At 51.0% G+C, this 14352-nt stretch overlaps 1 protein-coding gene across 5 annotated transcripts in view; it reads left to right on the top strand.

The window, feature by feature from the left end:
• Positions 1-14352, top strand: part of ASTN2 (astrotactin 2) — a 273672-nt gene that overhangs the window by 201059 nt on the left and 58261 nt on the right. For all 5 annotated transcript variants that reach the window (XM_072353116.1, XM_072353118.1, XM_072353115.1 and 2 more), the window contains 2 exons: positions 3239-3372; positions 4391-4539. In XM_072353116.1, the coding sequence (XP_072209217.1) occupies positions 3239-3372; positions 4391-4539 (283 nt within the window). The remainder of the gene's footprint in view (positions 1-3238; positions 3373-4390; positions 4540-14352) is intronic.

Genomic DNA, 14352 nt, shown 5'->3' with positions numbered 1-14352 from the left:
CGGCCAGGGTGAGCAGGGACAGTGTTTGAATTGTTGAGGTGCAATTTATTCTTCTGCTTTGGTCTGGATTTTGGTATTGTTGTTTTATTTGCATGTCTTTTAATGGGCCATCCTCCTCCTCACACCAAAGCCCAGCACTTGTGCATCCCAATGCAGCCCTACCCCACATCCAGCTCAGTTAGCCCGGGGAAGAATAGAGGCATTGTAACTGCCTGACTGTGCTGATGGGGAGCTCTGGAGCCTAGGTGTGGAAGCAGAGCTCCCTGGGCCAGGACGCTCCTTGCACTACGAAGGCTCTCATCTGCTACACCACCAGGTTTCAACGTCCTCTGCTGCTCTCTTGGTTCCCATAAATAACAGAATCCAGGATGCTGCCCACCCTGAGTCCCTGCCAGTGCCCTGACCTTAACGGCGGATGCTTCCTGGGATGAGGTGATGCTGTTCCCTGGGGACAGGCAGCAGGGTGGGAGCGGCGCAGATGAGATCAGCTGCCAACAGCAGCGGCGGGGAAACTTCATCCTCCTTTGCTGTGAACCTGGAGCAGACATTCAGACGCGAGCTGCGTGATCCTGGAAAGAGTCTCTGGCCTGGGAAATCCTTCACTTTCCTCCTCGTTTTTGTTGTTTTTCCTTTTGGAGGTGTCTAGACTGCTAGGGAGCGGCATTTATCTCCTGTGAACAGCATTAAGCCTCAGCATAAGGGCATGGAAAGCTTTTCTTCCAACCACCCTCTCATCATAGCATCCCATTGCGTGTGCATCCCGCACCTTGGTGGCACTCAGTGCAGCTGGCTCAGGTTCTCATTGCCCCATCAGCCATGGACATGACTGCATCTCCAAAGCCAGCTCAGCACCAGCGTGCTCCCCTTGCAGTGCCCCACCTGGAAGCAGCAGCCTCTGTGCTGATTCCTGCCAATGCTGCTCTGCAGCGTTCCTCCATGTCCTGTAATTTTTCTCTCTGGGGATGGCAACAGAAAACCCACGGTCAGGAAGAACTCAATGCTTTTCCCTCCATCAGCCAGGTCTAACAGAGGACAAAGAGGAAATGTTCTTCTCTGTTCGCTGCAGAGCATCTGAGCTATAAAACGGGGCCAAATGGCCTCCCCCTGAGCACAAATAACAACAGGAGAAAGATCCATATGCAATGGAGTGTGGGATAAATGTGCTTAGCTGATCATTCATTTCCTTAATATTTTTTTTATGAATAGGCTTAGCTTATGGTAAGATGGGACTTTATGGTCCTGTAAGTCTTGCTCGTGTCAAAACAAATGAACTAGCCATCCTATGGGGGAACTATCAATCCAGTATATGTGTGTGTATGGGTGTGGGGAGTCAGACCTATTATACCTTTAAGAGCAAATTAGATGCTGTTCCTATGATTCATAATGCTATATATCTAATGGCATGACTCGTCATCTAGAAAATAAATGTTTCGAGCCAGTTTCTCATCTCATAAATTTCCCCTCTGGCACTGAAGGACATAAACTAAATGGGCTGACTCACAGGGAAACAATACAATTTGGATACTTGTAAATGAAAGATAGAATTGCTGTAGGGCATGAGGGGCAATGAGGGGCTGGGGAGCAGTAGGCAGGAGTGGGGCATGGCCACCATCACCTCCAGTGGGCATTGCTGGTGCTGGGATGCCCTTCCTACTCACAGAGCCCAGTGGTTTGCTTCTGCTGGCTGCCTTGGTGTGGCCACTGTGGCTGAGCATCCTGCCCAGAGAGATGGTGATGCCCCATCCCTGCAGACATCCAAGGTCAGGCTGGTTGGGGAGCTGAGCGCTGATGGAGCTGTGAGTGTCCCTGCATTGCAGGGAATGGGACTGGATAGTCTTTAAGGTTCCCTTCCAACTCAAGTGGTTCTATGATTCTGTATGACCTTACCTATTTCCCCTATCTGTTTGCTCCTGCTGCTTCCATGCCCTTCGACACAGGGAAGTCCCATATCTTCTGGCCACACTCCCTGCTCTGACTGGTGTGAGAGGCTCTGTGTGCCCATCAGCCCTTATTCTTCCCATAGCAAACCTTGGGCAGTGGGATGCTGCAGCCCTGCTGCTGTGTGTAGGTGTGCTGCCCTAATGAGTGTAACTGAAGGACGCATCGATCTGCTAACCTTGTTTGCACAAAGGTTGACACAAGGCAGATGACGGCTGCGTACCTGCAGGATCCAATTAATGTGGGGTAAAGCTGGGCGGGTGCAGCGCATTGCTCATCCAGCACAGTGCTTAACAGCACAAAAATAGGAAACAGAAGGGGAGCACTGACTGGTGGGTTCGGTGGAAGGGTGTGAATGGGGAGGTGGGATTTCTCCCTTGCAGGCTGTGTGACAACAGTGCTGTGGGGCTTTGGTGCCTCTGCAACCCCTGTGCTCTCCCAGGGGGGCTGTGCTGCTCCATCCTGCACGGCCACAGCAATCCCTACAGCTGTGCACCCACGTTTATCCATGTTCACAATAAACTCCTTTCTGTCCTCCCTGCTCTCCTGTTACATTGAGGTGCCCTTTCTCACCCAGTGCCATAATTACATTCCAAAGAACAAAATCAGGTCACGTTTTCTCTTTCAGTGTTTTTTCCTTCCCATCCTCCTCCCCCCCCTTCACCCTTTTCTGTAACAGTGCTGTTCTGTAAATGTCTGCAAGCAGAAGGATTGCAGAGGCAGGCACCTCGCTAAAGGTGCTGCTGTGTTTGGGGAGAGCGCTGCAGCCCCATACAATAGCAGCCTGACGTCAGGCTCTATTTATACCTCTTCTTTTCACTAATGTCCCCAGGACAGCGCTTTTCCTACAGTTCTTTGCTAAATGCCACAGCACTGCAGCTGTCCCTGTCCCCTCTAAGGATGAGTTTTATCTTGGAGGTGTGAGTTGGGATGCAGGTGGTATTATCAGGGCTGGGCATCTGTGAGGTGTGGGCATGGGCAGGGCAATGAGGGCAGTGTGGCCCCAAAATGCACCAAGAGGTTAAAGATGCTGCAGAGAGGTTTGTTTCATGGTGGCTGTGCAGCTGCTGTTGCAGTCGGTGGTGCCTCTGGCTGTGGTTGTGTGCAGGAGGTGCTGCTGGGATGCTGAACTAAAGCCCTGGGAGCTGCTGGGTCTCGTTCTGGGCCACACAGAACCAGTGTCAGAACAAGAAGAACCCCCCCAGTATTTCCCAAACCCTGCACACCCAGCACTCAGCAGTGCTCAGCCGGCCTGCTGGCCGTGATCCCCCCATCCTCACACTCTCTGTTCTCACGGCAGGCTTTCAGAGGCGCGCTGATGAGCTCATATTGGTGCTCGGGGAAAGGCGACGTGATCGAAGACTGGTGCAGGTGTGACCTCAACGCCTTCGACGAGAACGGGCTCCCGAACTGCAGCCCCCTCCCTCAGCCTGTGTACGTATCCCCGCGCTCCCCAGGGCTGGTCCCCATCCCAGGGGATGCAGGAGCATGTCCTGCTGTGTGCCACTGAGCCCATTGCTGTGCTTCAGGGTGCCTTGCTGCTTGGCTGCTGCATGTAGGAGATCCTGGCTCTGGCTGTGGCCCTGGAAGGTTTCCTTCCAGATTTTCATCACCTGATTAGCAGGACTCGTAGAAGGGGATTTCAAATGCTGAAAGAAATGGAATTATGGTGCAATTCATTGTGGCTTGTCAGAGCAAAAGCAAATCAGGAGCAAGCTGATGGGGAATTAGCTGAGAAAGCAGGAAGACTGGCTCCAGAGCTCCACAAGGACACCTGAGCGAGCCAGTGTTCTCCAAGGGGGATTCATTTCCCATCCTGAGTTAACAAACACACTCATACATGTGGAGCTGGACTCTCCCAAGCCTCGTGTTGCATTGCTGCTTGCCCCATTGTGGAGGGGGCAGTTCCCTTTGTGTTAGCACAGAGCCTAGAGCTGCTCTGCTGCACCCATGCCCACAGTTTCCAACCCAGGCAGGGTTTCACTGCCCAGCTTTTGCTTTTTTTCTTTCACTCACACCCATCAGAACTTGTTCCTCTGCAGCTGAGTACGTTCTCAGCCACACCTGCCACTTCTCATAGCACAGTCCCAACCTTCTCTTTGTGTAAACTCAGCCCCACTGGTCTGCCTGGAGTTAAGCTGGGTCCTCTCCTGCTCCTGGGCAGTCAGTCCGCAGCTCCCCATGGAGCTGCTGTGCTCCAGCAGCTCTCCCAGGAGGCAAAGCCTCCTCCAGATGGGATATTGAGGATTACAAGACCTCAGCTCTGCTAGGAGCCGGGAGGTGAGGACACCCACACAAATAGGCTGCACCCAACTGCAAGCTTCTTTTGTGCTCTATGTGCGTGCTTCTCCGCGTGAAGGCGGGCAATTCAAGATCTGTACTGCTTAGAGAGGGAATTCCTCATGGAAAAGGAGATGAAGCTGATGTGTTCTTTGGTTTCTGCCCTGCCCAGCCTGCGGCTGTCCCCCAACGTGGAGCCCTCCAGCACTGTGGTCTCCCTGGAGTGGCTGGATGTGCAGCCTGCTATTGGGACAAAGGTGTCCGACTACGTCCTGCACCACAAGAAGGTGGATGAGTACACAGACACGGACCTGTACACAGGTAGGTGATGCTGCGGGGTGACTCTGTGCCCTTCGGAAGTGTGTGTGCTGTGCTGAGCTGTGCTGGGTGTCCTCAGAGCTGTTGCTTCTGTGCAGAAAGGTGCAAAGAGTTGAGGTGGTGGTGAAGCCTTTAGGAGGTGTCTGAAGGCTGAGGTGGGTGTAGGACGGGATGGGGAAAAACAGAAAAGCAGTGTGTTGGACTGAAGTGATGTGCACCTCTTGGGTAGGAGAGCCGTGAATTGGAGTTCTTGGAAGCTGGTATTTGATCTGATCAGCCTGAAATGCTTCAGGATGGTGGGTGCAGGGGAAGGTCAGCCTGCAGCAGCTGAAGGGCTGTTCTGGTCCTTCCCAGTGAGTGGGAATTGCGTTCCGGCCTTTGGTAAGACACTTAGAGTTACCTTGCACAGCTAGCAGAGCAATGTGAAGCCTGCAATTTTTAGAGGGATCACATAAGCAGCACGGGGAAATCTGAAACTTCCCTGGGCTGGAGCTCAGTTTCCAGCTCTGGGCTGGGCTGAGCACTCTGTGCCCTGCAAAGGCTTTGTCAGCAGTTCAGCTGTGCTTCAGGGGCTGCTGGCAAGGTGGAGGGATGCGAAGAATGGGGTGGATTTCAGTGAATCAATGATTTATTTCAGAAAATACCATTGGAGGCCTTGAGTGTTGCTACTGCTGCTTAGAAAACCAGGGAAAGCCTCCTACTGCTTCTTGCTCAAGGACTTTGGGTTTAGCTCATTAAAGTGGTTCATCTGAGCAACTGAGGGCAGCTGGTTGTTGATTGAAGCAGAGATCTGCCTTTGTGCAAAGGGCCCCTGGTGCTGGCAGTACCAAATCCCATCCATCTCTGGTCAGGGAGAATTAGGAGAAGGTTTGGTTGGAGTGAGAGTTTGCAAAGGCCAATGGCTGCTGTGATTGAAAACCTTATTTGGTTGAAAGCGGGGCTTTCTCCTGCACCTCCCTGTCAGCATCTGCTTACAGAGCTGCCCAGTGCAGCCACGGCCCCAGCATTGTGTTTGTAGTTTCCTGGCCTGGAAGAAGTTTTGCTCTTCATCACAGAGGAGCAAATTCCAATAGCGGAGAAAGAAAACAAGCCACCAAAGCTCTGTGTTTGGGATGGGGATTCCAGATTGCTCACGCTTCGGTCAGGTGAGGCCAGACCAGGGAAACATGGGGTTGCTCCTTTGAAGTGGCTGGAGCTCTGCCTGGCAGCCAGAGTAGAAACACAGATTATTATTATTATTATTATTCTTTTTATGACTGCCATGTGTTTGACAGGCCATTGAATTCACTGTGAGGAGCTGCCCTCCCCTTTCCCTGCTCTGGGGGACCATTCAGGACACAATGACCCCATTAACAATTAAAAAGAAAAGCCAATCCTGAAACTCTCCCTTATTTTCCTGCATTGTTTATAACCAAACAACATTCCTTCCTTCATTCCTTTCTTACCCTGCAGGCCACTGATGCCAGATGACTTGATTCTCTCTCTTACCTTGCATAGATGTACAAAGATGCTGGCTGCTACAGCTCTAAAAGGCATTGCTTGGTGCCTGTTTCACCTGACCCGCCATTGGTATCCCCTTACTGCCATCATGTCTCCATCCCATCTAGGCAGCACACACAAGAACAACCTTTAAAGACAATTCGGCCCCAGAAGTTGGGAAGCCTTGAGAGAGGGGTGTTGCAGGATGTGAATCTTGAAAGGTGTTTGAATATTGCTGGGTCTTCTTTCCCCACCAGTCCTTTAGCTGCTGGTAGGTAATGGCAAGTTGCTGCTGTTGTTAGGAGGTGCGCCCATGTGTTTGCATAGCATTGGCAGTGTGGGGTTGGCAGAATCCCACAAGGTGAGAACGCTGTTGATAATGCTGTTGTTTGGTCCCTTGGGTCTTCTGAGTCTAAGCATGTGTGCTGTTCATGGTTGGGCATTGTTACAGTTGCAGCCATTTCTGACTGTGTCCTGAGATTGTGCCAACCTGTTATCCAGTTCCATGGAAAGCTTCAGCTCTAGATGGTAGCCGGCCCTGCCTTCTGCCCCCTGCAATAACCTCCTACTTGCAAAACTCTATGGCCTCTCTTTGCTTTGCAACCGGAGTATGCAGCCAGAAAATATTTTCTCCTTTTCTTCTTGGGGTTCAGTCAGGAGCAGTGAGTTTGGGGCTGGTCTAACACACGTCTTCTGCTCCTGCAGTGGGGTGGAAGGGGCTGGGAGCCGATGTGGGTCGGCTGCCCCCTGGCTGGACGTGGTTTTTAAAGAGGCTTCTTACTGGTGCTTGGAAACACACAGCCCTCGGCCCAGCTGATGTGAATAGGAGCAGTTCCCGAGGTGAAGTTGTGTGCAAAACAAACCACACTTTCAACACCAGAGCGCGGGGAGTGAGCGGCTCTCCACTCGGGAGCCAGCAGAGAAGACAGAGAGCAATTACATCCCAAACTGTTTATTAAAACTTGTGGAAATTACTCATAACTCCATGTGTGCGATGGCTTTGTAGTTGAGTGATGCTCTTTGTTTGAACATGAGGCTCTCGAAGAGGGTGCGAGCGCGTGTGTGTGCACGGCCCAGCCGCCAGCGCATGATGTCATGGCCGAAGCAGGCGCTGCGCTGGAGAGAGGGAGAGAGAGAAATGTGTTTTACAGGGTGAGGTACAAACTGAAATGGCTGTGAACATCTGGAACTGATATTAGGCTTGGAAAATGTTTTCTGTCACTCCAACACTCCTCTGGAGGAAGGTTTCTGAAGTTAAGAAGCTCCGAAGGGGATGAGGGGGAGGGATGAGGGGATAACGTGACCGCTGTGCAAAGTGCTTTTTATTTCTCTGTCCTGGTTGCTGTTGCCAGTCTGTCCCTGCCTGTGTCAGACAAGGGGCCTGAGTGTCACCAGTGCTTGTTGTGGTGGCCCCACTCAGAAGGTTCCTGGGAGAGCTGAGCCCTCCATGTAAGATGCTCTGGTAGATGGGACACTGCATCCCCCATTGGGGTGGGTAGGATAGAATCTCCCATTGCATTCTGCTGGAGGAAGGGGAGAAAAACCTATTTGGCCAGAACAAATCCTGGGCCTGTCAGGAAGGAGCCCGTGTGCTCTTCTTATGACCAAGTTGCACTCACATTATGTGCCTTAAAATAGTCTTTAGGGCTCTGACTTCGGTGCAGGCTGAGCACCAAGGAGATGATGCTGCCCTTATAAGGTTGCATGAGTTGAGGTCAGTAGGTGTGTTAATGATAATTAAAGCCAACAAGTATAGCAGATGTTAAGGTTTCAGTGGCTAAACCAGTTGTTGTTAAAGATGCTGATGATCTTGAATGTGGGTGATGATATTGACTACCTCTGTGAAGTCATTGGAGACCAAGCTCTATGTGTTGATGCAGGTGCTGTGTTTGTAGATGAATTTTCTTGTCTCAGTGTTGGCCCAGGGGATGCAGGCTCTACAGCTGGTGGGGCACAAGCTGAGGCTGAAATAAGAAACCAGGGTTCAGGGAACAATTCTTCTGTAGGTCGCCTGTGTGTTGGACTTGGATTCAGAAAGGGTCCTTGAGCATCACTGGTGTGAAGAAAGGTGTGATGGTGGGTGGGAGCTGAACCAGCCTCGTACTCAGTACTCAGTTGTCCCTGACTGATTGTTCCTGATCTCTGTGGGCTTCAGGGTGGGCAGGTGCTTGGCAGACTCCAACCGCCCCTTGGTGAGCACTGTGTTGTTTATGTACTGGGGTTGGAAATGGAGCAGAGCTTTGGATGTGTGCAGGAGTCTTGCCAGGGTAGGGCTGCTGCATGGACGTGTCATTGCTGCTGCCTCCCCAGTAACCAGCGCACGGACAAAGCTGATCTCCATCCCACAGGACCTTACTCGAGCGCTGCATCCACTTCTCTTGTTAGCAACAGGAAAGTTGATTCAAAAAGAAGCCTTTGAAGAGAAGGTCAAGTTTTTGGAAGCTGCTTCCTGGGATGTGTTGTGTAATAACACCAAGCTAGTGCTTAATTTTGGCCATTGCGCTCACTGTGAAGCACTGATTTCTCTCCCACTGGGACAGCTGTAGTTATTTCCACCTACCAGTGTCATTTTTGTATCCTGGAAAGCAGAAGGGAGGTGGAGGGTTCTCAGCTCTCAATTAGAGTTGAGTCAGTTGCTGAAATATTTCATTAATTCACATTTCCATATGGTTGTTCCAGGCATCTATTTTTATCTGCCCAGACACCTTTTGGACAGAACTGGGCACTATCTTTGCTTTCTCCCGAATCGTTTCATAGGTGGAGAGCTGGAACTGGCTGCTGCTCCCTGGGTGGTGCCAGGAGCATGGCACGTATTGAAGAGCACGGTGTGTGCCAAGGGCTTTGTGCTGTCTGCTTGCAGCTACCTCGCCCTCCACGCAAAGGACAGCTGTGGATGCTCCCTTAGAAGGGAGCAAAGGAGGCTCTGAATGTCTTAAATGGCAGTTAATGAGGCCAGGCATTGAGTGTTTTGCTGGTGTGTAACTTGAGCTCCTAGGATAAACTTTCTCCCGATCTGGAAAAGTCAAGGCCACAAATCCGTCTTGTCGGAAAGCATCAGATGAGAGAGGCTTGCTGACATGGTTGGGCTGATTGTGGCACGTGAATGCACCGCAGTGGAACTTTTTCATAGGAGCCGTTATTGATTAGAAAATCCTGTCTAGTCAATAAATTGTGCCTGAAATTTGGAGGGAGGCTCAGTCTGTGTTTGCAGAGCTGATGCTTGGCAGTGCAGCATGGAGAAACGTGGGAAGCTGGGGCTGTGGGCACCTATGGATGCAACGTGGCCCCGCTCTGGGTGTGTTGCTGTTCCACACAGAGATCTTCCCTTTGGATGGGCTCAGAGTTACACCCAAACTGGCCTTCCTTGTCAGGCTGGGATTTTCCTGAAGGTTTTGCGTGTTCCTCTTTCCAAGCAAAGCCTGAAATGAGATCCTGAATGGGACGGCGGATCTGCTTTCCAGTCCTTTGGCTGCTGTTGAGGTCACCCTGTGTTCAGTTCTGTCAAGTGGCTGAAATGCAATCCCAAAAGTTAGGTAGCATCCTCCCATGCTTCTATGGAAAGAAATTAGGATAGGAAGGGGATACAAGAAGGCACAAAGGCTGCCTTGGGACAGTCTGTCAGTCCTACTGGAGGATGAGGTGCTAGATGGTACCTGGTGATGCCAGCCTTTGTGCCTCCATCTCTGTGTGTGCTGTGCATGCCCTGAGCCCCACCGTCCTCTACCTCCCTGCTCACCGAGATCCTGGGGGCTGCTCCTGCTGAGCTGTAGCTCCAGGTGGAGCGCTTCATCTGCTTCCCGTGTTGCTTTGGCATGAGGGAAGTTGAGCAAAAATGGAGAGGGATTAAACCTTGAGTCTGGGGATTTGCCAATTAAAATAGCTGCTCCTCCTGCAGGTTTCATATGATACAGGAGTAGGGAGAGACCCTCCCCATCTCCCCCGTGATCCCTTCCCAGTTTGTTCAGCTTGCTAGGGATTGAGATCTGGCTCTCGGGAGGGAGGGGGCAGCTGGGTCTACGTTACATTTCATGCTGTTTAGATAGGATAAACCTTTCCTTTTCATAATTGGGTGATTGGACTTGTGAGCTTTTTCAGATATTAATCTGGAGACCCCAGAGGAGGTCAGATTAGGTTATAGAGACAAAATAGGAAATACTGCTATGGCTAGTGGGGTTTTTGAGGGATATAGTGGATATTCTGCAGCATTCCCCTGCTGGGTTCCCACTGATGGAGCTGCATGGAGGGTCAAGGAGCAGTCTTATCACAGCATCAGCTTGGTTTGGTCTTTGCTGGGAGCGACTGCCTCTGAACTCTTTCCACCCCTGTAATCCTTCTCTCCCAGACACCCGGACCATGACCTCTGCTTTGCCATAGGGAGGGGCAGGCAGCGATGACCTGCTGCTGTGGCTCCCTTGCAGAGCAGTAAACATGTCTTTGCAAGTGGATGTCATGGCATGAGGGACCCTGGGACAGAGACAGCTTCGTATCCTGAGTTGTGTCATTTGGAGCTTTCTCCTCGTTAGCCCACGTCGTGCTGATTGGAGTGAAGGGTTTGATGCACTCCAGAGGGAGTCATTAAGAGCTGTGAGCATTTAAGTGTGTGCCTTTACGTGTCCTCTGTGAGAGCTGTGTGATGAGGGATGCTGTGTTGGTCTGATCAGGAGTGCTGCACTGCTTCCAGCCCGTGTTTCTTCTGTTAATGGGGACTGGCAGACAGGGGATGGCCACTGATTCCATAAAGGAAACTTCCAGTTATGAGTGTTGAAGTCTGCATCTTGGGTCTGCTCCTTTTGGGGTACCCCACCAGGAGGGTGGTGGTGCAGTGATGGTTGAGCCTCAGTGCAGAGCACAGCAGAGCTGATGTTGGAGGTGGGGAAACTCCTTCCTCCCTGCACCCCAGCTCTCATCAGCTGCTCTTCCCAAGCACGTGATAGTTTCCCTTTATCTGCTAATATTAGTCATAAAACAGTCTGGTTCTGTCCATAATCCCGTTACAGCCTTTGACTCTTGTTCCTGTGACTCCCGGCAGCTCTAATTACAGATACTCACACTTGTGATTAATGGCTTGATTCACCTCTGGTGGCACTGGTTTGATGTGTGAAGCCCCTTCCTCCCCACACTGGTTTGTGCAAAGGGGAAATAATCTCTGTGAAAAAACAACAGCACAGAAATGCAGCTCTCGGTGCCTCCATCTGGCCCTTCTGCCTCTTGTCCATCCTCTCGCTCATCTCCCCTCCGCTTTTCATCCCTGTAGTTAATGAGAACGCCCATAATTGCGGCTCTCTTTAATTTTGCTGCACTGTAACCCATAAATCACTCCGACATGCGGAACGTTTTCATGCTCCTTCACAAAAGGAGCAGGATTTTCTCCTCTGCTCCGTGTTTCACAAGTGACTAATTGCATCAAGGCACCTTTGAAGCAATGACTTCATCAATTGCTCATCCTGCAGACGCGTGGCTGGTTCTATGTGCCTGATCAGAATCCTACATTTATTAGGATTAATTTATTCTCCAATCATTTTTCTTCCACCACAAGGACAGGGAAGTTGAGTGATGTTACTTGCTCAGCTACGTAAGCATGATTTCTTGCCTCATTACTGAGCCTGAGATATTTTTGTTGCATTCTGAAGCTTCTCCAAATGGGAATGAGTAATGTTACTTCTCGGACAGAAGTTCTCCTGGGACACCAGAGAAATCAAGTTATTTCAGGGTGCCTACAAATTGGCTTTAGATCCTCGGTGTCTTTCTTCCTAGTGTTCCCTCCCATGTGTTATGAGGTTGTTGTTTTCATGAGCAATAACAAGTCTTGGGGACGTTGTGCAAAGGGGCTGGTGGATGTCCCATCTAGGAGCCATCCAAACATGGAGACAGCCAAGGTCGGGCTGGATGGGGCTCTGAGCACTGATGGGGCTGTGGGTGTCCCTGTTCATTGCAGGGAGTTGGACCTGGTGGCTGTTAAGGTCCCTTCCAACTCAAATGATTCAGTGAAATGGGATCACTTGGGCAGGAGCCATGCATTGGGGTGGGCAACCGTGGCAGCGCTGGGGGGTCTCGGCTGGGTGATGTACAGTATAAGGTGCAGGAGCAAGAATGGAGCTGGAGTGGTTTCCTTTATGCTCGTGCATATTGCCGAGCTCACAATAAAGGAGGTGGCTGCTTAGAGGTTGGCAAGAGGACAAGCTCCAGACCTGGAAGCTTGGAGCCATATAGACATGCTTATTTAATTTTGCCAGCAGCGAGCTGGCACGAAGCCGGCTATTTTAATGTCAGATCTGTCCTGCAAGATGCCCAGCCTGGGTGCACATGGCCTGGATTCGCATCACCAGGAATGGGGCAGCCCCAGTGGGTGGCAGAGCAGTTGGTCCCTGCTTGGCTCAGAGTCCCCACGTTGGGTGGCTTGGATGAGGGTGGGCAAGAAGAAATGTCACCCAAAAGCGTGTCAAGCAGCTGGTCAGTGAGGGTCTCTGCCTACAGAGGGGGCTCCTGCACTGCCCGAGGCCGGCTGGGCTGCAGGCAGTGCGGGCTGCAGGCTGCCAGCTGACCTTTCTCAAACAGTTCATGGGTTTCCAGAGCAGCCGAGGTGTCAGCGGTGTAGAGCAGTCACAGCTTCCCAGGCACTGGAGGAGGAAGGCAGGGGGCACTCGAAAGGGGAGGAAAAAGCTCCGTCCTGGAAGGGTGGAAACCTTGCAACCTATTAACTGTTTCTCAGCGGAAAGCAAACAAGGGTGTGCTTTGCTCACCCGCTCCCATCCTTTCTGCCCTTCTTCTCTTCCAACTACCCACACTTCTCTCCTGGCTTCTGCAGAGGCAGGACCTGGAGGGCAGCGTTGGGTGTTGAGGTGATGGATGGCTCAGCCCTGAGGATGGGAGCAGACCTGGAGCAGCAGCGTGCTGGGCAGCACAGCTCTGAGCACTGCAGCTCCGTGCAGAGCTCTCTGCACTGACGAAGCCTCTGCAATCAGATCTAATTAACAGCTGTGAGTGCACTCAGCCCTTTTGTGCACCCAGAATGTTGTGGGGTGCTCTGTGTTTCCTGACGGCTCTGCTTGCTGAGAGGGAGAAGCCCCTCTGAGCTGTGCTGTGATACAGCCTACAAGGAATTATCCACTGTCGCTTGTATGTGCCAAAGCCTGGGAGTAAATTAGCAGGCAGAGTCTCTGAAAGGAAATGTCTCCTTAAATGATTCCATAAAAGCTAATTGGCCTCTGAGAGCCACGTACCGGTGGGTGCTGCGTCCCGGGGGCTCTGTGCTGCTGGGATCCATTCCTTGCTGCTAACGATGCTCAGTGTGATTTGAGCAGGCCACCTCAGTTCCTTCTGCCTCGGTTTCCCTGTCTGAAATGGGATGAATACACCCTTCCAGAGCACCGATAAGGTTTATGTACTAAAATTTTATTACTCCGTTGGTGATCCCTGGCAGAGGGATATTATGCAGAAAGAAGGTTAATGATGATAGCGGAGAGAGAATAAAAACAAGAAATTGCTGTTTTATTTTTATTTTGTTCTTTAAATGATGTTTAATAGCCAGTTTTCAATTCAGGAATAAAAGCCAATCCTCTGTGACCACCAAATTATCTAACGCCGTCCTGCACGCTCACAGAGCCTGGGGAGGAGAGGAGCTCACCCGATCTCTGGAGAGATTTTCTTTTCCCAATTAAGATTCTTATCTTCGTTCATGAATTATTAAGCTGACACTTCCCAGCTGACACGTCCTGGACTGGTGTTCCCATGGGGGTTGAAGAATTACCACCCCAGAACCCATAGAATCGTAGAATTACCCAGGTTGGAAAAGACCTTGAAGATCATCAAGTCCAACCGCAGCCTTACCAGTACCCTAACTCCATATTCAAACCTAAAGCGTCAGGTATCACTTCTTAGCTTTGCTGTTAACCTCTTGATTATATTTTCTTCTCACCTCTTGAAATCATAGTTTTTATTACCTATTTAATAGGCTTGTAGACAAGGGTCCTTGCAGTGTTTCCATCCCCTCATTGTTGGCCCCAGAACTTCCCCAACCTGCTCCTCTCACACATTGCTCCCTCTGGCATCGTATGGGGAGGGTTTCAGGGTGTAAGTGTTGGAGAATTCATGGAAACAAGGGTTGATTGGTGGCTTTGTGGGTTTTTTGTTCATCCTCCTATCTGTGTCTGCATGGAGCAAATGCAGGTGGTGATGGTGATAGTATTTGAAGCAGTTGTTGTCTGTTGATATGTGTGTACAAAACCTCACACCACAAGACCCCGACCTCTCTGGGGACCTTGAGGTGCTACTGTAGGATGAAATGGTGAAATACTGTTGCACGGCAGAATGCCACATTGCATTGCTCAAACTTATCTG

This window comes from Excalfactoria chinensis, chromosome 18 (genome assembly GCF_039878825.1).
Source record: "Excalfactoria chinensis isolate bCotChi1 chromosome 18, bCotChi1.hap2, whole genome shotgun sequence".
Classification (NCBI taxonomy): domain Eukaryota; kingdom Metazoa; phylum Chordata; class Aves; order Galliformes; family Phasianidae; genus Excalfactoria; species Excalfactoria chinensis.
This window is presented reverse-complemented; position numbering and strand designations above follow the sequence as displayed.